We start from the raw sequence: 27,113 nt of genomic DNA, 5'->3' as shown, positions 1-27,113 counted from the left end.
ATATAATCTTAATACCAAGTGATTAAAGATAAGAATTTAAACTAGAAAAACTGAATATAATCAAAGAATTTGGATTTAATATGGATTAAACAGGTTTATAGATTTTTATATAATTCTTGCACCAACGAATACAATTTAAAATAATGTTTTATAATTGAGAAAAAACCATCTTTAATGATTAAATTTGTTAGTAAAAAAATGGTTTGATTTGCGGCAATGTTTAAAGTTCCAGTATTATTAAAGGTAAACGCACAAATTTTTAAGAATATGGATTATGTTAGAGAAATTTTAAACGATTATGGCTTTAATATGTTAAAATCCTATGTTAAATCATTTAATTCTTGAATCATTTCATATTAAAGTCTCCATATGTAGGAAGTGTTTCACTGTAATAAGTCAATATGATCTGTGTGGTGCAGTTTTAACTGAATGCATTCATCACATTCGTGGCAAATGCATGTTAACGTGGCACCTGTGATGCACCCATCGAAAGTGCAAAGTGGGTGTTTTGTATGGAAATTTTGAATCGTCCTATATAATGTATGCACTATTATGTTGTGATCAAAGAATTTTCTTCAGAAAATGTATGTATAAAGAATGAGATATGAATCGTGCATTGAAGAAAACATTAAAGAATGTGGATAATGTGCTTCCCATGAAACAAAATTCATCCATTTATGGGTGCTTTTTCTTGTGTGAATATGAAGTATGTTTGTCTCCGAAAATTCAATTGGCTTTCCGAAGATTTCTGTATATATTTAAGTATGATTTCACATCAAATAGAGCCTGTAAAATGCTCTAAATTACGTATATTAGATGTAAATGAGTTTAATATATAAGTATGTATGATAATTATAATATATATATATATAAAAATATATATATAAGAGCATAAAATGGCTAATTGTGTACAGTATATACATTTTATTAGTTTAGTTTATTTTGTTAGACATTCGAATATTTCATATGTTGAAATTGTCGCCATGTTTGTTGAATATATTTGCGATGTATGAATGTAATAGTATTGATGCTTATGAAACAGTATTATTAATAATACTAAAGCTATGGATATCGAAAAAATTGAGTCGTATTTTATTTGAATTCGGATACATAACATACACAATTTTTTTTTCAGGACAATAAAAACTTTTATGTCGGGCCTGTATTATATATTAATTAAATTCCCAATGTGATGAAACGAAATTCGGGTTACTTATTATTCATACTATCATTATATTAATCGATTATAAACTTGGATCCATTCTATACCATTGCATCTATTGTTGTTGGTTAAGTTATGGCAACGCAACAGTTGGGCGACTTGCCCCTTCGGGAGATCTTTTTAAGGAAAACTGGCCCCTATTTAGGCGTTACAGACGTGGAGAAAATCCGGAAAACTTCACATGGCCAACCCGTCCGAGCGAGGCGCGAACCCACAACAGAACTCCCAGTGTTCAGGGTACGAAGACAGCTTGGCCACTTGTGGGCGAACCCACAACAGAACTCCCAGTGTTCAGGGTACGAAGACAGCTTGGCCACTTGTGGGTCTTGCATCCTTTGTAGAATGGGTATAATGGCGTAGGTGTAGATTCTGAATTGCCTGTATAATGTATGGATTGTGTTGTGATCAAACAATTTTGTTCAGAAAATGTGTAAAGAATCGGATATGAATCGAGCGTTGAAGAAAACATTAAAGATTGTGGATAACGTGCCTTCCTGAAGCAACATTCGTCCATTTATGGGTGCATTTCCTTGCGTGAATATGAAGCCTGGTCAAAACCCTAATCGGCAAAACCCAGTGGGTACGGAGGGAGCGTGCACATTCCCTAAAATCATAAAATTAAAAGTAGTAGAGAGTTTTCCATAGTAGAATCACAGTACAGGTAACCTCCGTATAACACGGTAGTTACGTTACAAAAAATTGCCGTGTTATGCGAATCCGTGTTATACGAAACAAAGAACTAATACGAAAAGGAGGGTTAGGTTCCAAAAATTAAAAAACATGCTATTATATTCTCATAATTAAGAAAATTTTAATAAAGAAATTTATCTTAAGTGATACATATTAATATAAATTAAACAATGTTTTCTTCGTCATCACTAAAAGCACTATTAACCGAGAGCGTTTTCTTTTTGGCAAGTTATCCTTATCCTCTGAGCATTTTTCTGCATTATCTTCAGATCCATGCTTTACCTTTTACAAAAAGTATGTAATTTTAGATTGCTTGCTTCTGGTTAAAAGATCTTTATAATTTTCCTTACATGGTGCTAAGCACTTATGAAGAATAAAGAAAGTATGGAATAAGGGAAAACATCTGGCAACTCCAAAATCAGAAGCGTCAAGATCTGGCAACACTGAAACAAGTTTCGAGAAGGACCATGTGTATCCACAGAAGGCGAGAAAAGAAAATTTACATACTTAATTATTAATAGTTTACGAAAATTATTATTTTCGTGAACTATTATTACTTAAGTATGTAAAAATTTATTACATTTCATGTTGCACGAGGGTTTTATCCATTTCTCGAATCGTGTCAGAGTGAATCCGTGCTATAAAAGTACCGTGTTATACGGGGGATGGTACCAATTCTCGAACCGTGTTAGAGTGAATCCGTGCTATAAAAGTACCGTGTTATACGGGGGATGGTACCAATTCTCGAACCGTGTTAGAGTGAATCCGTGCTATAGAAGTGCCGTGTTATACGGGGGATGGTACCAATTCTCGAACCGTGTTAGAGTGAATCCGTGCTATAGAAGTGCCGTGTTATACGGGGGTTACCTGTACAATGGATATTGATACTTGACATGGAGCGCTCCCCCTTAATGAAATTCCTGGATCCGCCATCAATGAGCTTTTAAAATGTTCCCTTTAATACCATAAGCACGAAGAGTTAAAGATACATTGAATATAATGGATTCTATAAAGAAAAATGCACTAATAAATTTTAAATTGTTCTTTAATCAAATTCGTTTATGCCTAGTAATAAACAGGAAATTATATTATGGGAACGACAATCGTAAACGTTAGTGGGATGCTGGATAAACTTGAGAAGTAAAGCTTAAACTGGATGGTGCCAGTCGCGATGTTCTGGCATGCAATAGCTGCTATAATTGCATGCCGGTTGTTTACAGGTTTCCAGCAGTTTGTCATTTCAAATAAATACTGCCGGTTCGTAATCCATCGTATATTGTATTTCTCTCAAGGCTTTTTCCCAAAAGGCTTAAAAGGTACAAGCAAATCAAGTACTTTCAGAGAATCTCCAATAGTTATAAAAGGTTACGAGCCATAGAAAGTAATAAGAAATGAACGGCCAAATGGGAATCCAGGGAATTTTTCATTGGCCGAATCCTTGATAGATATGAAGAAATGGCTATTTTATCGCCCAGATAGCGGAAACAGTAAATAAAATATTTATAAATTAAAGTGGCCGTTGTATTAATTTATATTCGAAACATTTAGTTTTTTTAAAAATGAAGAATTTCTAATTAAATTAATTAATATCGATTTAATTTTCAGATAATTTTTCCCTTGGGATTATTACTTGTTGATTCAAACAATAAAACAAATAAAAATCTTAAGAAATGAAACAATTATTCACCATTAAATAATAATTAAATATGAGATATATAAATTTCCGTAAAGCATTCGAACAATTTTGAAAATTTAATTTAAATTTTACAGAAAAAAAATTCCTAATTTCTCTGTAGATGATTGGTTCCTCCTCTTCTCTCGGGTACTAAAACTGATTTTTCTCTATGTTTATTATGGATTTGGTCTTGCCAACAATATATCCGATGTATCTACTCCACCCATTAATTAAAATTCTGTGGGTTTACCCGAACAAACTGATCCTTCAGAGTGAGGAACATCGCTCTTTACTGCGTCAGTAAAGACCACTGTTTAGAATGAGTATTCAGCTGTAGAGATACACTTAATTCCTCTAGAAATACTTAATACAATTACATTAATTTTATATTGTATATATCTCTTATAGTGGGTTCGGCCAACATAAAAGGGGAACGATTAACGAGATCTCAATCTGTGTTACTAATAATAATTACATAAGAAATACTAAGCGGATTTTTTCCATTTTCATCGTGGATTCGGCCTAGGCCCAAAATTGGAGCGGCCAGATGGTGAGGGATGTTCATCGAACGAACATTGAGCACTAGTTGGTCGCGGGTTCGCTAACCAACAAGCTAGTTGTGTGGAGTTTTCCGGATGTTATTCACGTGTATAACCCCAGAATATGGACAGAAAGTTTTTTCGGGAAGCATCTCCTTTAGCCGAGTGCTCACGTATTGCGTTGCCTTATCCCATCAATCCAATCAAATCCAACTTTATGAAATCCCAGGGTTGTTCTCCCGGATTCGATCACGGGATTTTCATGAGAAATCGGATTAAACGCCCAAAGTGTGAACACATACCAATGCCGGCCCGAGGCAAGTTTTAGGATGGAGCGCGATCCTATTATGGCGCCCCCCTGGGTGCCCCCAAATTAAAACCTTTAATTTTCTTTATCACTGAGGTGCCCCCAAGGACTTAGCGCCTGGAGCGGCTGCTCCGTTCGCCTTATGGTAGGGCCGGCTCTGACACAAACTGTACTAAGTTTTCATCAAAAGTATCTGGGTTCGGCCCAGAATGCGTTAAAATTAAGTTCGAATTTTGTTAAATAATTAAACAATAATTTAATATTTATCTGTATAAATATACGCTTTTGTAATCGCCGCGCCGATTTAAAAAAAAAATGACATTTATGGCTATTTTGGCTATTTTGACATCTGCCATCAAGAGCTGGCAACTGGCAACGTCGTAGGAATTTGGCAACAGTATCACGTGGTATTTCTCTTGCCAAGTTGACGACATGGCCGTCGGTAAAAATAAGGGTCTCGCTAAAGGAGGTAAAAAGGGTGTTAAGAAGAAGATGTAAGTAAAACTAAAACGTTTATTCGTTTAATACGTTTCCTGTGTAAAAATTTATTATATCTATGTTTTGTATTGCGCTGAAATATTTCGGATTACTCTGGATATGTTTGAATGGGTATTGCCAGATGGAATATGGCGGCAGGAATTCTATAAAACATTTTATTTGATTTTTGTAGTTAGTAGGTAGGTAACGAGTTATGGAAGTTATAAAAAGCACTTTTAACTTTATTCGAGCTGAGATAAATGTATTTTTCAAATTTATAAGGAACCGTTTTGTATCTGTTCATTATAGACTTATACTTGCTTGGGAACCAACTTTTTGTCTTTGTAACTAGCAGTTATGAAAAAGTATAATCGTCATTAGTTAGTTACATGCCATTGGATTAATTTAAAAATAAAAATGTATTCATCATATTAGGAATTTCTAATTTGAAGATCATAAGAAAATTGTCCAATATTGATTGAATCTATCAACATTTTATAACAAAAGATTAGCTCTGCTAGACATTATTAAGCCTTGTTAGGGATAAATTATAGGTCAGCCCCACGCACTAAACTCCAAAAGGAACTGTAAGTCTCGATAATTCTTCGCAAGCTTTTGAAGTCAGTGTCCTTTATAGTTTTGCCAAACATGCTTAAAAATTGGTTTTATTGACATGTCAATATAATAATGCCAATTTGTAGATCAATCAATTTTAAAAATTTCAATTTTAGACCCTTTTTTTTTCCTGATTCCGAAATTGTCCCCTGGTTGGATTGTAAACATTATGATCAGCCTACTATGGGGTATTCCAGGAGTCTGGAACCATGGAGAGATATATGTTGAGATTTTTTTTACAGGTAAATCGTGTTGCTGAATAAGGAGGAACAAATTCGAGTTATTTTAGAACATGCTGCAAAAACTTCACTTTCATTCAGTGACAGAATTAAAATACTAATGAATGTTTGATGAGGAGCTGCAGTCTGTATGAAATTGCTGAAGAGTTTGGGTTGCATCTAGACAGTTGTCTGCAATTAGTGGGAAGTACGGATGTAGCCTGTTAAACTCTGATAACTTCACATTTGTCTGTAGGTTCTTACTATCAAAATAACTTGAATACGCTTCTCCTTAGTACTATGTTTTATTCTGTAAAAGAATTACATAGAATGTTTTAAATACGCTTTGCAGTATTGTCTACAAAGTCTGTTAACTAAAATATTATATACTTTGTATGCATTATATTTTCATTGCATTCTAACAAGATCTCCCCAAAGATGATTAATTTTCCTAAGTTTTGGAGGCTTTACTGTATATGATGAAAATGGTATTTGCGTTTTTCACCAGATGCTCGCCCTCTGGTGTTTAAAAACAGAACTACTCTATCTGGGTCGTTCGAATGTTCTTAGTATATTGTCAACAGTAGAGATGAATAGTAAAAGTAAAAGTAAAGCTTTCTGTTGTGTTCCAAATTGTAATTCCAAAGCCATACGCGATCCCGATATAAGTTTTCATGTATTCCCACATGAAAAACAGATAATTTTTCGTAAATCAGAATTCGGAGAATCTCAGAAATGTAACCGACGGAAAGTGTGGATTCGACTGCTAAGAATTGGCAAAAAAGTTATGAAGTATATGGTTGTATGTTTGAAACATTTTACTCCTGAAGATTATATTTTGTCATGTATGCTATCATGTTTTTATAAATATGTTTAGATTATTGTAATTCGATAGTATTAAAAAATCAAACTGAAAAAGATTGCATAGAGTCTATAAAGTAATTTAGTATTTGTATTCGTTTTTAACCTATACTATAGGATTATCTTCAATAAAATGTAATTCTATTCAATTTTATATGATGTGTCGATAAACTTTAAAATTCCAGTAATTTTGTGTGGGATAGAAGTCAATGCTGATATTTGCAGACAAAGAGCACAAAAATGTACAGAACGATCTTGCTCGTTTTTTTTGGTAATACCACATAAAATGACATGTCCTGCTAGTAATACTTGTTCTCCTTCTATAAAATTTTTCGATGAACTGCTACAAGTAACATATTTCATTATATCAGATAGTAATATATAATTCATTTTACATTGACGACTAACAAACGACCCAGATAGAGTAGCCATTTTGTAAAAATACAGCGCCCTCTAAGTTCATGAAAAACGCGAATTGCCTATAAAATTTGAGAGATAAACCTCCAAGACATTTTTTATGGCATATCCTTTCAAATTTCTTCTGTAAATCTGTCTATGGCAAGTTTGATTGGTTGATGTCTATGAATTATGGAAGAAATGATGATTGATCATGATATAAACTACCTGGGTAGAATAAAATAATGATGTAAAAGTATAAATTAATCAGTTTGATTGGTCTTATTATTTGTCAGTTTGTACCAAATTTATATCTTAGGGCATGCCCACACATTCAGTAATTGCCATTTTCCAATTCTTGTTGGTAAAGGCCGTGACACACTAGGCAATTTCTTATCCCAGAGATATGTCTCAGAGTGACGAAAACCTGTTGGTTATTGAGTGAGGAGACCATGAGCAACTATCCTCCATTTTTATTTGTGTTGTAAACTGTACTCACTTAATAAACTTATGCATGCTCGTTGGTCACAGTGAGCAACTGGAGACTTTTTGTCTCCCAAAAGTCAAAGCATTGCTAATTTTCTAACAAAAAACCAATGCTCAGCAAGTAATTGTATGTGCGTACATGTATACTTGCCAAGTGACAAACATTTTGGCAAAGGCAAATGAATATTCAGCAAATACCGGATGTATGGATAAATTTTACTGAATATTTGTTTTAAATCTAATGAAAATTTATTGTATTAGTCAAATGTTACATGAAATAAGGGAGAAATGTGTTTATATAATTGTTTAAATGATTGATAAATACTAATAATAATACTTTTTATCATTTAGTGTGGATCCATTTACACGAAAAGATTGGTACGATGTCAAAGCACCTGTTATGTTCAGTGTTCGCAACATTGGCAAAACTCTAGTAAACAGAACTCAAGGAACAAGTAAGTGTACTTTAGTATGATTACTTCTGTTTATACTTTAAATTAAATATACGTCTGCTAAAGTGTATTTTACATTGTAAATTATAAACATTCAAAACAAAAAGTTGTCTATATTTGAAACTGATATTGTTTTTAATGTAATTTAAAAACAAACCAAAAATCAATATTTAATAAAAGTTATCTCGGATCTGTCCTTCATTAATATCGGTGGTTCTGCAAAGTATGATCCACAAACAAATGCCAGATGATTTGTAAACTAGCTTACTTGTCTCTAAAATGCAATTCTTCACTGTAACTAGAGTAAAGAATACTTTTTATGCTCTGTTTAATTCTTAATTAGTTTTTAGACTATAATTTTTTGAAAGATTTGTGAAAAGAAAGGAAGTGAGTGCATTCAACTGCTTTTTCATACTGAAGTTTATTGGTTGTCTTGAGAAAAGTATTTGCAAATATGAACTGTGCAAGAAAGTCGACGTGTATTTGAATGGCAGCAAACATAGGGCCTTTTATTTAGTGGAATGGATATGTTACTTTGCTTGGATTATTTAATAGCATATTTTGCTGGTGATAGCGTTCTGAATGGATTTAATCTGCTTTTGCAGAATGAAGATGCTACTCTTGAATATTCCTGATAAAGTCAAAGCTACTGCATAATTTTTTAAATATAGAAAATTTTCATTCGTTGACAATTAGTAGGTTTTTGTTCATATTTGAGCAATAAATCAATGAGCAAATTGCTGATAATTTTAAACACGTGTGAGAAATTGGATGCATTTTATAGAGCCTGCGATTGTGTTTGAATGAAGGACAAATCCATTTATAAATGTTGATCAAACGGAATTGACTAGTCTAGAGGTGTGCAGTCTTGAACTGTCACTATATGGATTGCTAAAACTTTTTTTAATTTTCTATTAGATATTTTTATCATTAATGAATTCTTATTTATATAATAATTAATCATATAATAAAATTAAATTTTAGTATTCGAAAATTTTGCCTTAAAGTACTGTATATAAATAGCTGACTATCATAGTATGAGCTTATCACATTAAACAGATATTAGGCATACAGATTTATTTTACATTACATCAAATTAACATTAACTTTGTATGCATTTTGTACTTTTGTGTCCAATTTGTTTTATATTATAAAATTTGTATATACAGGGCACATTCACTAGAAAATCAGAAAAGTTCAGGATGATCTGCAGCAGCAAGGTGATTTTGTTACTCAAAACTTTCAAGTCAGAGGCAGAAGTGATTTTTGACAAAAACCTTGTAGACCTCCATTGGCACGTGCAGGTATGGTATGACAACAACTACATGAGTTGCACACACGAGTTCTAAGGTTCCAAAAACAACCACAATTCTCTAGAAGATTCTCCATGGTATTCACTACGGCTCCAGATGCAGAAAGTTTTCCGCAAAACTGTGGTTGTTTTTGGAACCTTAGAACTTGTGTGTGCAACTCATGTAGTTGTTGTCATACTGTACCTGCACGTGCCAATGGAGGTCAACAAGGTTTTTGTCAAAATCAGACAAGACTATACTTGCTTCATATACTGATGGAGAAGTGCCGTCATTTTATCAGTCTGCTGTCTTCTATTCTTGCAGGTCAACAATGTTACTAGTTGTATCCTCTTGACTTTTAATGGCACTTTTCTGGTTTTTCTACTCAATCTGCCTTGTATACACATTTTGTAATGTAACACAAATTGGACACAAGAGTCCAAAATGCATACAAAGTTAATGTTAATTTGAAGTAATTTAAAATAAATCTGTATGCCTAATATCTGTGTTTATTAACTTAAATCAGTATTTGATGTGAGAAGCTTGTACCATGACAGCCAGGTATCTTTATATTTTAGGGCAAAATTTTCAAATAGTTGTTTTCAGGGCTAAAAGCCCTAGTTATTGTTAAGTGTAATGAAAATGATTTTTACAGTACAGTGGGTGATCGGTTAACGAACAAATCGGATAACGAACACTTTCGCGAAAGATTTTTATGTTCGGACAATGAACGCATGATCGGATAACGAACACCCCACAGAACAAACACAAGAAGCAGCGACGTAAAATAATGAATACCGATTGGTCTTCCCTCGTCTTCGGGCAACAATTCGAAACTTTTCCGAGTGCGGGAGACGTCGACGTCGACGCTCAAGCTGTTATATACCGATCGGATAGTATTCCTCCGAACTTCGAAACTCTCCCTCGTAATTCCAGCCTTTTATTTTTCTGACGAAACAATTCTTTTATGTATTTGCGAAACTGTCAAGTTTTGCGTCTGTTTTTCTTTTCGAAAGATGAGAATNTTCCAAAAACAACCACAATTCTCTGGAAGATTCTCCATGGTATTCACTACGGCTCCAGATGCAGAAAGTTTTCCGCAAAACTGTGGTTGTTTTTGGAACCTTAGAACTTGTGTGTGCAACTCATGTAGTTGTTGTCATACTGTACCTGCACGTGCCAATGGAGGTCAACAAGGTTTTTGTCAAAATCAGACAAGACTATACTTGCTTCATATACTGATGGAGAAGTGCCGTCATTTTATCAGTCTGCTGTCTTCTATTCTTGCAGGTCAACAATGTTACTAGTTGTATCCTCTTGACTTTTAATGGCACTTTTCTGGTTTTTCTACTCAATGTGCCTTGTATACACATTTTGTAATGTAACACAAATTGGACACGAGTCCAAAATGCATACAAAGTTAATGTTAATTTGAAGTAATTTAAAATAAATCTGTATGCCTAATATCTGTGTTTATTAACTTAAATCAGTATTTGATGTGAGAAGCTTGTACCATGACAGCCAGGTATCTTTATATTTTAGGGCAAAATTTTCAAATAGTTGTTTTCAGGGCTAAAAGCCCTAGTTATTGTTAAGTGTAATGAAAATGATTTTTACAGTACAGTGGGTGATCGGTTAACGAACAATTCGGATAGCAAACAAAGTCTTGGAACGGATTATGTTCGTTAACCGATCACCCACTGTATAAGAAATGTATCTGTGTATGATATAGTTTCGTGTGCACAGTGCACTCTACGAACTAGATCTCGCACATTATGGATTGCTTGAGGTCCACTGATGTCCTCATATGACTTTTACACTGCTTAATTCAAAAATAGTAATAGAGTATTTCTGATTAACTGCTTTATGTAATAAGCTTATATTAATACAATTCCAAACTTAATTATACATTATCTCACTCTAAATAACAGGATAACTGCTGATCTGTGTTTATTAGATAAGGCATTGTTTTATTGTTTATTTTTGATAATTAATGCAAAATTTATCAAAATATTGATACAAATAATCCACGTGTGTTTACAGAAATAGCATCTGAAGGTTTGAAAGGACGGGTGTTTGAAATCTCCTTGGCTGATCTTCAAAATGATGAAATTGCATTTCGTAAATTTCGTTTAATTGCCGAAGAAGTTCAGGGTCGCAATGTTCTAACAAACTTTCATGGAATGGATTTAACAACAGACAAGTTGCGTTCGATGGTGAAAAAATGGCAGGTAAGAATGTTTTCTATATTATTTTCACATTGATGTGGATCTGTAATTTTCCTGACATGTGGAGAGAATTTTTACTTTTCTCATTAATTAACTATGTTTTGATTTTTCCAGTTTAATATTACATATGTAAAATTAATTGATGTTTAAATTGATAATTAGTGCTTTTTGTCTTACTAATTTAAGTAGCAGTATTCAGGAAAGCTTCACATAGCAACATGAGTCCTTTCAGTAGGAACTTGGAATGTCAGAATGTTTTGGCACCTGGAAATCTAGAGCTTCTTCAGAAGGAAGTGGGAGCGATATCAATGCAACATATTAAGCTTAGCAAAGATGCATTGGACAGCTTCGGGAGAACTGGATGGTGGTGAAGTCTTCCGGTCGGAAATGATACAAGGCATGAAGATGGTGTTGGATTTCTGCTTAGTAAATGAGCATGATCAGCATTGTTAGATTACAGTCCAGTTAGTGCAAGATTGGTGATGGCAAGGTCTTTAAACCTTGCCATCACCAATCCAAAGCCATTTAATATATCAGTAATTCAGATATATGCACCTACCTCAGATAGCAGTAAAGAGGAGATTGAATGTTTCTATAAAGATCTAAGCATGATAATAGAGAAAACACTGCAGAGAGATGTGATCATTATTGGAGATGACTGGAATGCTAAGATTGGAAATAATAATGAAGGTTTGGAAAGAGTATTGGGTAAGTATGGATATGGAGCAAGGAATGAACAAGGGAAAAGACTGCTTGAATTTGTTTTAGATCAAGATTTGATGATATTCAATACCAAATTCCAGCAAAAGAACTGTAGAAAATGAACATGGCAATCAGGTGATGGAACAACAAGAAAATGATTGATGTGGTTTTGATCCAAAGGAGATGGTCAACATCAGTTTGAACAATGTCGAACCTTTCAGGGAGCCGACATAGGTTCTGATCACAGCTTAATCATAACAAACCTAAAGATAAAACTGAAGAGGAAAGTTAATGCATATTTCCAAAAGAAGAGAGACACTTCAAAGCTAAAAGATGAGAAAATAGGGAACATATATAGAAATACACTTGAGAAGAAGATAAAAATCCTAGATGAAATGGAAGAGCTAGACACAAGAGTGGAAGAAATAACAAAGGTAATAAGAGAAGCAATTGAGCAGACCCAACCAGAAGAGGAAAAAATCTGACCACTGGAGACCCTAAAGCTTGTCTAAGAGAAAAGAGCTCTTAGGCTTAGAAGTGACATTTCTGGAATTGGAAAAACAGTATAAGTAAAAAAAAAGTGCACTGAAGTGAAAAAAGCAGTTAGGATGGATAAAGTGAAATGGCTAGAGGATCAGTGTAGAAACATAAAAAAATATTATGGAGAACTTAAGACCAGAGAAGTATATAAGATGATCAAAAAATGGAAACCAAAGCAAATGGCAATCAAAGATGAGAAGGGAGAGGTTAAGTGGATAGGATGGAAGTTTTACAGAGATGGACAAATTATTACTCTGAGCTATCAAGGAAACGTTAGATACAGATGTATTAGAAAATCTAGTAGACGAATTAAAGAAGATATTGCCACCAAGTGTTGAAAATGAAAATATTATGAGGGAGGAAGTTGAAAGGGTAGCCAAAAAATGTTAAAAGACAATAAGAATAAGAGTCCTGGACATGATAAAATTATAGGAGAAATGATTAAGCATGGAGGAGAAAGCTTAATTGACGAGATAGACCAAGTATACAATGAGGTATGGAAACAAGGAAGATATCTAAAGAATGGGCAAAACCAGTATTGATGACAATACATAAGAAAGACAGCATGTTAGAGTGCAAAAATTATAGAACGATTGCCCTAACTAGCCACGTGGGAAAAATTTTGATGATGATCTTAAAAGAGAGAGTAAGTAGTTTGATGGAAGAACACTTATCTGATGAACAGACAGGTTTCAGGAAAGACATAAATACAACACAGCAGATACTAACATTACAGCCTTTAGTTGAAAAGACAAGAAGAAAGCCAAAAAAATTATCTATTCCTGCTTTGTGGACTTCAGAAGGCGTTTGACAGCATAGACCAAAAAGCCGTCTTGGCAGTGCTAAAATCTTATGGAGTGGATCATAAACTAATAAACCTGTTAAGTTACATTAATGATAATGCAGAACTAGCAGTGAGATTGTGTAGGGAGCTAAGGAACTGGTTCAAACCAAAAAAGAAACCAGACAGGTAGATTCTATATCCCCAACTATCTTCATAAGTCTCTTAGAAAGTGTTATGGATAAGATGATACAAGAGATGCGGGGAACATCAGTTCACAGCATAAAATTCAATAACCTGAGATTTACAGATGACATAGTTCATTGAAGAAAGTGAAGAACAACTAGAGATGTAAAGTACTATTTTATTTTTCTGACTTTCCAACGATTATCGACACGACTGTGTGCCGGAAATAGCCGTTCCCTAACGGGTACTTTACGCAGATTCGCGTTAGTGTGCCAGGCCTGGACTTTTAGCGTGCACCGAAATTAAATAATGACCAAGTTTGTCAATAACAAAGCAAATATTTAATTAATTTCTAGTAATAAACTATATACAAAATTTAGTAAAAATCAACAACAATTTATTCAATGAAAACTCAATAAGAATCAACCCGACAAATCTCAAATCAATCTAGTTTCTAACTTAAATCTATTCCCCTTTGGAATTCGACAAAATTCAAAGACTTAACTTATATACAATAATTCTTATGAATTAAAGATCCTAATCGTCACCTCAGTATACTAGGAACCAAATAGGCTGAAAACGTTTGAGAATAAAAAGAAAAAACTTGGCAAGTGGAATTCAGGTGTGTTCGTATATTATAATACTAGGAACCTGTTTCCTCAATTCTCAAGACTTTCTCTATTTGTCGATCCACAAATTGAATAACTTCAAAATTGCCTTGGAACCATTTGATCCTATCGGACACCTCTCTTGTTCACAGCTACGAAGCTCACTAAGCTCGTTGCTATCTGGAGTTCACCTCGTCTGTCTTCACTTGACGTTCGGTTTTTATACTGTGAGGTGACGTCACAATTCTGAATGAGATCACTCCCCTCATTTGCATACTTATTTGCTAACAATAAACTTTTTCTATTTGTCTGACAACCTATTTTCCGACAATACTCTCTAACCTTTTACATTATTCTTTTTGACAATTTGCGGGATGTTTTATTCTTTTAAGGTTTAGCGAATTTAAGTTGTGCGTGTGGGGTCTTCTCCCCCTTCTCTTGGTGCGGACTTACTTTTTTCCACTCGGAAATGCAAGTGTGCGTGAGTTTTTCCTACGGCGCTTTTCTCTCATCGGTGAGTTGGTTTCTCTTCTACTTTTAAGTTTCTAAGGTGAATGGTGAGGAAACCTTCGTCCTAACAAAACATAAGCCCCAAACAAAAATATAATAAAAAGCAAAAATAAAAGTAAATAAAAATAATGCTCGGACTTGGTTCCTTACAATAGGACTAATATGTGATTAATATTTGCTGATTTGACTAATATGTGAATTTTCTAATTCTAATTTTAAGTTTCTAAGGTGAATGGTGAGGAAACCTTCGTCCTAACAAAACATAAGCCCCAAACAAAAATATAATAAAAAGCAAAAATAAAAGTAAATAAAAATAATGCTCGGACTTGGTTCCTTACAGAGAAAACATTACATCTGCTTAATGAAGAAGGAAACAAATATGGACTGACTATCAATAGCAAAAAAGAACTAAGACAATGATATTTGGTGATAACAACATGACAAGAAACATTCTAATAAATGGGAAAGAAATTGAAAATCTTATAGAGTGGATCATAAACTAATAAATATGTAGAGAGCTTTACATATTTAGGAAGCAAACTAACCTATAATCTGGATTGCAAAAAGAAATAACCATTAGAATAGCCAAGGCAAAAACAAATTTGAAAGCAATAGACAAAATCTGGAAAAATAAAGCAATTAGTTTGCAGAAAACATTAAAAGTATTGAACGCCTACATCATCTGTGTGCTGTATGCCTGTGAGACATGGATAATAACAAAAGAGACAGAAAGAAAATTATTAACAGCATTGGGCTTTTTGCTTCAGTCACAATGTTCAGGTGTTCAATAAAGTAAAGAAGTGTTTTTTAGTAGTTTCCATGATGAATATATAGTACACTTTATGCCAGCACTTAGAAATTAAATATAGGACACGTCAGTGTTGCGGCATTATTAACAGCGATTTGAAATGCTAGCTTCAATATATCCTTCTATCAAAATATTAGCATTTGAAAGACACTGTTACAGAAAGATCTTACAAATATGATATACAGAAAGTTACAAACGAAGAACTTTATAATGGGATATATATGAAAAAGAATCTTACAAAAAATTATACAACAAAAACTTCAACTGTTTGGACACATCACAAGAATGAATAAAAACAGAAAAATTTAAGACTTTAGTTTATGGATATGGATTGATCCAACAAAAGAGGCAGACCATATAGAGAATGGATTGATTATATGAAGAAGTGGTGTGGAGCACAGAATTTGAGAAAATCGGCAATGGATAGAGAGAAATGAAAGAAAATAGTGGAAAAGGCATCACACCAATGGGCAATGAGCCCAGGGTTAACGATGATGGCGATGATGATTCAGGATTCTTATACATCTGGAAAAATTGGGGATTTTCATTAATGTTTGGAAAAGGAAATTTGCCTCTTAGGCTGCCTTATTGATATTTTTTTCATAAAAATTCATGAAAAGGGGTGCAGAATATTTTCAGGACCCAAAAATTATGATAAATAATTTTGATTGCATAACAGAATAATTTCTGATTTTTTTTATTTTCCAGTTTATTAATATTTTAGAAAAATTAAGAAATTTATTAAGGGATAAATTTAATAAATATATACTTTTATACATGAATTATACACGATTTGTTTATGAATAATAATGACTTTTTTTCAAAGCCATGTATATTTATGGTTGTAGATTAATAACAGAATAAACTACTTAATATCATAAAATATTTTTTATTTTTAGTTTTAATAATTCAGAAAATATAAAAAATGACTGTTAGAAAAAATAACTAATTTAAATAGTTAGAGAAGCAATAGCATATGTGTCTAGTAAGTCAAATACTGTTTTATTTTGCCAATGCGTGTACTATATGGGATGGGGGGGTCAGGGAATTTAATTTAATACAAAAATTTGAAAAGGAACTTTTTGTATTAGCTTTACAGATATTTTTTCTAATAAAGAAAAGTTAACATAAGTCAAATGATTTGGATTTATGTCATATCTATTGATCAATATTGTATGGCATGCTTTATTTAGTTTACAGAATATTGTCCTTAACTGGGCTCTTGTATGGAGCCCTTCAAACTTTGTAATGGCTCAGGTGAATGTGAAATAAGTTCAGCTGGAAATAAATGACAGGAAGGCTGGCGTGTTTCTCAGAAGGACTAGAAAATGATTTGCTGTATTTTTAGGGCATGAAATAAAACATTTAAGTAGTCTGGATACTATGATCTTCAACAATCTCATGGAGATAAGCATTCAAAGTTGTAGCCCCCATGCAGTTATGTTGTACATAGCTGACAAATGTACATGGTGTTGTGATTACCTCTAATGGCAATCATGTAGTAAGTCACTAAAAATTGTGTACTGGTGGAAAACTGCTGTCTTATACATGTGATTGTATGACAATAATGAAAAATTGAACACAATTACAATCAAAAATAATTGTAAATTGTGCAATTTGAAAAAAATTGTAGACCTATTAAGTTCCCACTGTTGTCCGTCCATCCATCTTTCCGTAATCTCAAGAACGGAGTTATATAGATGAAAGACTAGACCAGATATGGAAACCTTTGGGGCAGGAGGCCTCGATTAACTATATACGAACTTCCAGTGCAAACTGGAAGTCATGTTATTTCAATACAAAAATTTTTCCCAAAAGGTGTTGGATAGATGACCAGCACAATTCAATTGCTAAAGGAAAAGTATGATGTACAGGGGCAAGCCACTACTAATTTGAGGTGGAGAGCATATATTTTAAATGAAATTAATTAAAAATTGCAGCCTATATCACAATAAATAATTGCTTGTTATATTTATGATTTATCTATAAAGCTCATCTCAACACTCAAAATTAAGCTTTTTTTGCTATTTTATAATAATAATTTTAAAAATTTTTAAATAAAATCTCTAGATGGCACCACATGCAATTTTAAATGTTTTGCAGGGAAAGTTATGCAACTTGTTACTGTATTTTTATTTATTTATTGAGTGCTGATAAACTGGAGACTATAAATATTCTGCATCAGGAATGAATTAGTATAATAATTTGTTCTATGTTAAGATTATAAAATCCTTCTCTTTATATATCATTTTCCAGCTTACCTTCATTTGATGACTTTTCTAGCAATAATCATGAACTAATAATTAGAAAATTGCTAATATTTTTTTTCTCTTTTGAAGTTGTTAATGAATTTTACACCTACATTATTTAATCAATAAATTATTTTTATTTTAATGTTTTTTTTTATTGTTTATTGCAGACTTTGATAGAAGCTAATGTTGATGTTAGGACTACGGACGGTTATCTTTTAAGAATGTTCTGCATAGGATTTACAAAGAAATGGGCCAATCAAGTGAAGAAAACTTGCTATGCTCAACATACACAGGTGAGTTTAATTTTGTCTATTATAAACAAAAGATCCCGTGCAATTAAAATTCATTGTTAACGACTGAGCCAGATGATCTTTTCCAAAATTGTTGGGCTATGTTAATAATTAATATACAAATATTTTCTAAATTTAGAAAACTAAATAATGTATTTTTTTTTAATTTTTGATGTGAACAATCACATTGCTTTCGAATGACAAGAACTAAGCCGACAAGAATATCATCCAATATGTTTTATTACCACTCTTAATGTATACTTGTGCACTTGGGCTTTGGCCCCTCTACAATAATTTCAAAATTTCTAGAAAAAACAATTGGTCTGGAGCAGGACTCAAACCTGCAACTCCTGATTACTGTGCAGATGTATTGCCAGTTATGCTGTTCAGTCCTCTGTCCAATTGTTGCTTCCAGATAGTAGCCCGATAATTTTGGGAAATATTGTTTGGCTTACTTGATTAATATTGGACTAAGTTGTTGTTTATATGATTTAGGTACGTGCTATTAGAAAGAAAATGGTCGAAAGTATGAACAGAGAAGTATCTTCCAGTGATTTAAAAGAAGTTGTTGGTAAACTGTAAGTATTTGTTTGCATGTTCAGTTGTAATCTTGATGAATGTTAAGAATTGCTTCCAAATAAAACTTTGGTTTGAGTAGAGTAAATTTAATTATTGTTTTTGACAAACTAGTGTGCGTTATATTTTTATATTACTGATACAAAGAATGTCTTTGGTACCACTAAAGATTGATGCGCACAAATCAAAACAGATGATGCATTTTTAACCAATTGTCTCTTACAACTGTCGGGATCAGAGGCAATGATTGGGAGAATCAAACATTAGTGCACGATAATTGAAATTTTGGTATCAAATTATAAACCTTGATAATTATGGTATTCCTGTATACAAAATTAATTATTTCTGTAGAAAAAGTCTAGAAAAGCTAATTTAAAATATATTTCAATTCTGTTTTGTGGAATTGAAAAACTACAGCAAGCAGAAACTAAGAATGGTTTTGATTAAGCGTATTTTGAAACTGGGTTCTCACCAAACTGCTCAGCTGCTCACTTCTTGAACAAACTGCTTAGATCCAATTGCTCAGTGAGCATTCTACTATTTACTGGGCAAAGAATTCTTAGGCTCACAAGCCAATCAGACTGTTCAGTTATTAGAAAATTGAGATTATACAAGAATACTTAAATTAAGTGATGTAATAGTTTAATTGGAAATTAATATTATTAATTATATTTTTATTACTAGTATTTACGTAAAACATTTCTCTCCATTCTAAATTGAAATTTGAAATAGTGTACTGTACAAATTAATTGTATCTGTATAATTATTGATTTCTTTTCTCTTTGAATGTTCTAATACTGGTACTATTCGATTTACATTTGTCCATTATAGATTTTGTTAGTGTAATTATTGAACTATTGTGAATATAATGACTAATATTAGTAGTGAATATACGAAATGGATTGAAACAAGGATGTTCTCTGGACATTATTTCTATTCACTAGTGATGATAATTCTTCTAGTGAAATACTTGCATTTTGGTTGTCGTAAAGATGCATTTTAATTTGATTTTTTCTTTGTAGCTGGCTTTTCTGGTAATGGATATTATTTGCATCATGAAACTCAAATTTATTTATATGAAATTATAGCATTACATTTATGGAGCAAGTAGAATAAATATGTTTTTAAAAATAAAATTAAAATATGAAAAATATATAAATTTTTTTTTTCTTTTGTTTTGTGCAGTATACCTGATAGTATTGGTAAAGACATAGAGAAGGCCTGCCAGGGTATTTATCCATTACATGATGTGATGATTCGTAAAGTCAAAGTACTGAAAAAGCCGAAATTTGAATGTGAGTATAATTTTTTTTTAATTAAAATGTACAAAATAGGCATTATAAAAAAATATATTAAATAATTTTCAAAACAAACTAAGAGAGAAATCAATCTAAAATACAGTAGAGCATCGATTATCCGGCTCAATTGGGGACTCAGGTTGGTCGGATAACTGAAAAATCAGATAACCGAAAAGAAGGAAAAAAATACATTATTAGTATAGGATATTAGTATATTCCATGTAATTAGTTTATTAGTATATCGCTATTAACTAACTTCGTGTTGAATTTTCATCGATGTTTAGCCTAACAAATTTTTTTTTAAAATAATAATCGTTGCTATTGTATCGTTAAAAATTATTTTTAAATTTATTAATATATAGTTGGTTTGCTGTATGTTAAATAACAATGTAAATTCGTCTCTGTAATCCAAAACACACGCTTTGGTAGACTTTTCTCACAGCAATTTCTGGTTAGCAAATTTAACTTTTATTACTCATTGAACTACAAATATATTTCGGGTTGGTATAATATACTCCAACCCCTCTTCAGTGCTAGTTCAAATAAACAAAAATGTCAAAACATGACTATGTTATATTACATTAAATGAAACAAACCAAAAAAACATCAAAAACACTTACATTTTTTCATTAAGTACATAACAAAATTTGTTTCTTATTTTGCTATTTTCACAAACTATAGGGTAGGAGGGTAGACCGTTTTACAAACATCAGTTTTTGTTTTTACTTAAATACTATGCATGCCATGTTCATATGTAAAGACAAATAAAGACTGCCATAGTTTAACTTGAAGGAGAGATTAATACTAAGGACGGATGGATTACGTCTGTTCTCCAGATGTCTATTCTGCAAGGTGGGGACATTAACACCTCTATCCCCTGACCAAGTGATCTCTTCCACTGGTTCTCCGAATTTTTCACCATTGCAGATGTGGGGTTAAGGGGAGTGGTACACACAAACATTTTAAAAAATTAAAAATCAAACATTTGTATTTTATATAAAAATTAGAATTTTTCTTTCCATTTTTACAATTTTCAATTACACATGGGTATATAACAGACACAGTAAAAACCAATGACACAGTAACAAAAAATCCATACGTATGTAAAAGCTATTAATACACAAACAACAATATCATTAAACCAGTATTATGGAAATTTACTATTACCAAAAAAATTTTTTATATCATGTTTAAACATAATAACAACTATTAGCCTATTTTCGTGCTATCTATTAATTCATACCACCGATGATCAATTTGCATACCATCAGAGGAATTTATTAAATTATTTTTTTGTTTCCTTATTTCTAAATGCTCTTTAAATTTTCTTTTATAAATATCTTTTTCAAAATGTAGAATTTTTATATTATTACGGTTAATTTTACAATTATTGTTGTTTGTATGATCAAACCACGGAGAGTTATAGTACTTCAATCTGATGGCTGCTTCATGTTCTTTTATTCTAACATCTAGCATACGCCCTGTTTCACCTATGTACATATATGGATTCAGACAATCACATTCTAACCTGTATACAACCCCAGCTTTTTTTAGGCTATCAATTTTATTAATACTAGTAATATTTATGTATCTGTATATATTCTGTGAAATTTTATTGGTCAAAGATTGGCCAAAGCGTGTGTTTTGGATTACAGAGACGAATTTACATTGTTATTTTTAAATTGTTTTATTGCTTATGAAACAAACAACCACTCATAATTAGAAAATTAAGTCTCGTTTAAATATTGGCCTCCCTTCAATGGTCGAGCCATTGATGCCAGCTAAAACATGCAAATATTTAACAAAAATAATAATAAAGTAGCCAAGACGTAGCCAAATATTGTAATGCCACATCACTAGCGGACATTTGAAATTTGCCGACTAGAATGGTCGGTTAACCGATGTGACAGATAATTGATGCTCTACTGTATATAATTATGATTTGTTTTATTTCCAATGAAGTTACTAGATTACTAACTATTGTTAGTTCTCTATTCACTTCATTGGAAATAAAACAAATCATAATTATACACTTTAGACTGATTTCTCTCTTGATTTTAAAAACCACGTGCACCTTTTAAAATTTTGGAAACTGTGTTAGGCAATTAAAATACATATATTTTGTGCATTTTCATTACTGATTAAATGCGTGTTTTTTAAATATTTTTAATACAAACTCTTACACTCCAGAATATGTGTCTTGTCTTTATGTTAAGAACTGCCATTTTAGGGTGGCCACGTTTATTCTTATAGAAGCAGGAAACAAACTTCTGTCAAAATATATATTATTTCTCTGTTTTCATTTTCTTCACACTTTTTAAGAAATTCTTGGCATTCTTACCTTTTAACTTGATTGGAAAAGCTGGCATGGCAACAGTCAGTTTTCTAAGCAAAAACAATGAGAAAAATTGCTGTATTTTCTGGTTTTTCATGTGCACTCTAGCTGTAATCTTCTGTTCTAAGCACTTGCTACAATAAATATTGATAATAGTAAAATATTCTGTGATAAAAATTGGGGTGAATTTATGAACCGATAATTATAAATTATTTGCATACAGTTTGATTGGTTATGCCTTATTAAACATGTAAAGAATAGTGGTAGTAATCATTACTTTCACTTTGTTGAGATTCCCAGAGTAATAAATAATATTTTAGAAGTGAATTATTCAATACTTTTAATCTTAGTGAATATCATATATGAAAGTAACAAGTAGTCGGTAGTTGCATATCAATAAAAATTATTTTTTAAAATCTGAAATGCTTTATATAAATGCAGGTAATAAATACATTTTTTAAGCATTATACTATAATGCTTATATATATAATATAATATCAAAAATACTATAAAATTTACAGTATTTTTGATATTATCTGACCAAAAATAAAAGCTTTGAGTACTCATGGAAAAATATTTAGGAATATTTCTAAACACAAATGCCCCATGGTTATTTTTTCATCTCATAATGCCAAGAATACTATGAAAGCTGGAGAAAACTATTTTGTTGCCTTTTTAGTGCATTTATGTGAATAAAAAAAGCATTAAGATTTTTTTTATATATTGTATATACAGTATAACCTCCGAATAGCAGATCCCATTGGGTCCAAGAAGTTTGTCCACTATTGGGAGGTACGGTACATATGCTGGTTGCCATACTGTGTGTTAATGCAATCATCATATGGTGAAGAATATGATGGATTACAAAGCATCAAATTTATGTTAGGAATGTGAAAATATTGAAAAGTAAACATAGCATATATAATTAAAATATATATATATATATATATACAGTAATACCTCGACTTACACTACTCCGACTTATGCGAACCCGGAGTTACATGATTTTCAAATCTCGTCGATTCGTCTTTTGTTTGAGTGCCACACAACTCTTGATTACTCGTTCCTCTTACACTATTGTTCAGCTTACATGTTTGGACATGTGACCGAAGGGTCGGCACCTCTTTGGTGCCCTGTCAGGATGACACCACCGCGTCTCGGCGGACATGGAAGCCGCGTTATTTAGGTCATGCGAGCAGTCGCGTAACGGAGCGATCAGAGTCGAGATAGAAGGAGAGACAACGCACCGGAAGTGATTTACTCAGACGCTTTTTTAACGTAACAACTGTTTAATGGTTATCGATAGGATATACATTAGTGCTGCTGTTAGATACATTAGGGCTGTTATTAGATACATTGCTCGCTTTAGTATATAATAGTATTAAGATATTATGTTTCTTCCCGTTTTGAGAGAGAGAGTTTACAGAAGTTCGCATGTTGATAGTTACTTTTTTTGAAAGCTTGATCTGGATCCCAGTTGGTAAGACAGAAAGTTCGGGAAGTCCAATAATCCAATAGTTCTTTTTCTTTGATATTAGGCGATTCTTGATATTAGACGATTTTTTGGATATTTGTCACAAGCGAAGAGGTATGTATCCCAAGGAGCACAGATTTTTCGTAGACGTAATCCCAAGGAAGAACTGGCGACGACTGACTCACTTTGTTGTTCTTCTCTAATGTTGAATTGTTAAAATCGCTATACTAGGTCGAAAGGTGATGAGAAAGTGTCTTTATTAGGCCTGAGAACTTAACAGATGTTTAACTCCCAGGTGTAACAGTTGACAGTTATTGAACAAAAGTGTAGCTGTACTGTGATCTTATGACACCATGGAATGAAGGTAGGACTACGATGTGATATTATGATGAGATGATATAAACACATCCGAATTCGGATTCTCACAGACACATAGCTACAATTTATTTTGTGTTATTTATTTCTGTGTTTGTTATATCTACAGAGACTCGAGAGACTGTGTATGGTGATTTCTTGTAACCGTGAATGAATCAAAAGACGAGATGAGATTAACGAGAACATTTATTAGCTTACATACATCCGACTTGGATTTTACATAAATTGCGAAATTATACCCCGACTTATGCAAATTTGACTTACGCGGTTATTGCTCAGTCCCACCTATCGCGTAAGTTTGGGGTATTACTGTGTGTATATATATATATATATAGTATATTATCTTTTTAGCTGTAAAATCATATTTTAATTGAATTCTAAATAGCACGCAGATTGAACAGGATTCTTTAAGCGGAACATAAGTATTACGACAAAATCAAATGTTGATTAATTATTATTCATCAAAAATGACCTGGGTGGAAGTAATGAAAAAGAAAAATGAATCTGTTCTTAAGAACAGAAGGGTGAACGAAGGTCTGTTTAGGTGGTGAGAGTTCAAATGTCGAGTTATGAAGACAATTTGCTAGCCTCTTCAAGGGGTAAGAAATATATTCAGTATTTTCACATGTATAAAATCATTTATGATCTAAGTGAATAATAATAATTGATACAGTGATTTGTCTGCTTTGTAATTTTTCGAACCTTTCTGCTTTCTTCAATGACTAGTTTATTAAAAATTACACTTTAGACATCATAAAGCTATTAAGATTATAAGTTTGAGAAAACTGAATCTTCCTATGCTTTAAAGTGGTTCGTAAATCACCTTTGTAACACAGTCTTTCAACTTTCACCGAATAAACACTGTTGTTGTTACCTTAAAACTGTTATTTTTCATTATTACAATACTACAATTCTTAAATGAATAAGTTCAGAAAAGTTTATGGCTTCTTGATACGGTAAGCTTAATTCCAAAAATAAAACAGAAGTTTAATAATGTTAATTTGTACGACAATAAATGGTGATTGATAACTTAACCAGATTAGTCTTCTCTAACAGATAAAGAATATTGTTTGACATTTTACAATTTGTCCTCCTTCCTTATTCCTATTTTAAGCCAGTCTTTATTTAATGCCTACAATCAAAATTTGTCCTGTGAACAAGTATTTGAACTGAATCTTTGTTTTCATTTTAAAATGTTTTGTATGTAAATAACTCTTTGAGAATATTGAAGGACTTTTATGTTTTTTATAAGGTAAGTTATGGGTGATAGTGTCCATTATTTAGAGCTAAATATTATACACGTCCTATTTGAATGATCTGGAGATTGTAAAAATGTCCATTAAGTTAGAGCTGCTTGCTATTTGGGAATGTCCATTAATGGAGGTTTCACCATATATAATTTTTTTATTTTGTACTTTTTAGTTTTATATATGGAACACTTAATTATTGAAATTTATCTTGGTTTAATAATTAATTAATTGGGAAGTCAATGAAAATGAAGTTACTTTATTTGGACAGACAAAGTTATTAAAAAATGTATAACGATACAGTGGAAATCAGATTTTATCGTAAGAATTAGCTCATCCTAAAATACAGTAGTTAAAATGTACTTATAAAATTGCTTATTTATATCAGGATTTTTTAGTTGTCATTATCTTCAGGTAAATTAATTTTTAAGCTGTCTTTTCCCACCATCAGTTGCAACAGGTGGCCAATAATGCATGATTGTTATAAGTCTTCATCATCAGTTTTAATTAATTCTTTAAGCTTTGAATATTCTTTATCCGTGTGTTGAGACTAAATTGTTTTTACCCCTTAAGCTGCACAGGGAATTTAACAAAACCAGTCAAACAACTTTCCCTTTGGCCAGTTTTGTCTGAAATGGGTTAAAAACCACTGCAAGTAATACATGAAAACTTCATTTGAACCAAATTGTTGTCATATTTTTATTTATTGCAACAAGTGCAATAAACTGATCAACTGATATGATACTACTGATTAGTATATTGTGACAAGTGTGCCAGAAAAAGAAATTTTTGAGGGTATTCTGCTGACTTTAGTAGGGTGTATGATTTTCGAGGACAGGCAAAACTTTCATGTTGGAGGGGCCAATCTCAGAATCTGCCAATTGCTGTGACCCGTGTATCTAAATTAAACCATACCATTACCGTAAACTCGAAAGTGTTTTAAATTAATGGACAAATGTTTATTATATTAATGGAGTAGCTGATGCAAATATGAAATTATTAAGACTCCATTTGTTGCAACAGATTTCTAGTTTACTGAGCACTGCGGGTGAAACAAATGAATTTAACAATTAAAAATTTATCCCTATAAATAAATATTCGTTTATGTACTTGTAAATGATTGATGAAGACAATTTCCATTTATATCAACTAACTTTCTTTTATGCTTTTAGTGGGAAAATTGCTGGAATTGCACGGAGAAGGAACCGGAAAGGGTGGCACCACAGCAGCTCCCGCCAAAGGCGAAGAAGGAATGAAAATAGACAGACCGGAGGGATATGAACCACCTGTCCAGGAAACTGTTTAAAATTTTGTCACTGATGAATACATAAAATAAACTCCTGGATTCGATTCTGTTCTGTTTTCTTTTGTTTTGTGACACACAAATTATTTTCAGTTACATTTGCTCTACAAATGCTCAAGTTTGAATATTTCTTTTTTATCATCACAAATGAATCTTCTATATTTATGAATGTTATTTGACTAATTATTGTTAATTAGTCAATTATTACAGATTGATAAGTAATTTACATTCATGTTATTTCATGCATTGACATGTGACTTAAGCTTGTCAAACAATACTTTCTAAAAGATAGCTTTTATCATATAAGTATATATGTTACCGTTAAAGCTCGAAAGCCGTTAATGCGTACATTACCTAGCTAATCTGCAGA

General features: G+C 32.2%; 1 protein-coding gene across 1 annotated transcript; it reads left to right on the top strand.

Moving 5' to 3' along the window:
• Positions 1–4,770: 4,770 nt before the first annotated feature.
• On the top strand, positions 4,771–26,790 carry LOC111618180 (40S ribosomal protein S3a). The gene is made up of 7 exons (XM_023359645.1): positions 4,771–4,927; positions 7,838–7,941; positions 11,274–11,461; positions 18,013–18,138; positions 18,631–18,713; positions 19,897–20,006; positions 26,613–26,790. Exons 1-7 carry the CDS (start codon positions 4,866–4,868, stop codon positions 26,744–26,746), a joined length of 807 nt encoding a protein of 268 aa, XP_023215413.1. The 5' UTR covers positions 4,771–4,865; the 3' UTR covers positions 26,747–26,790.
• The last annotated feature ends 323 nt before the right edge of the window (positions 26,791–27,113 follow it).

The sequence above is a fragment of the Centruroides sculpturatus genome, unplaced genomic scaffold, assembly GCF_000671375.1.
Source record: "Centruroides sculpturatus isolate CEXI.00-Female unplaced genomic scaffold, Cexi_2.0 scaffold257, whole genome shotgun sequence".
Taxonomy (NCBI): Eukaryota; Metazoa; Arthropoda; class Arachnida; order Scorpiones; family Buthidae; genus Centruroides; species Centruroides sculpturatus.
Note: the sequence above shows the minus strand (reverse complement) of the source record. Positions and strands in the feature narration are given on the sequence as shown.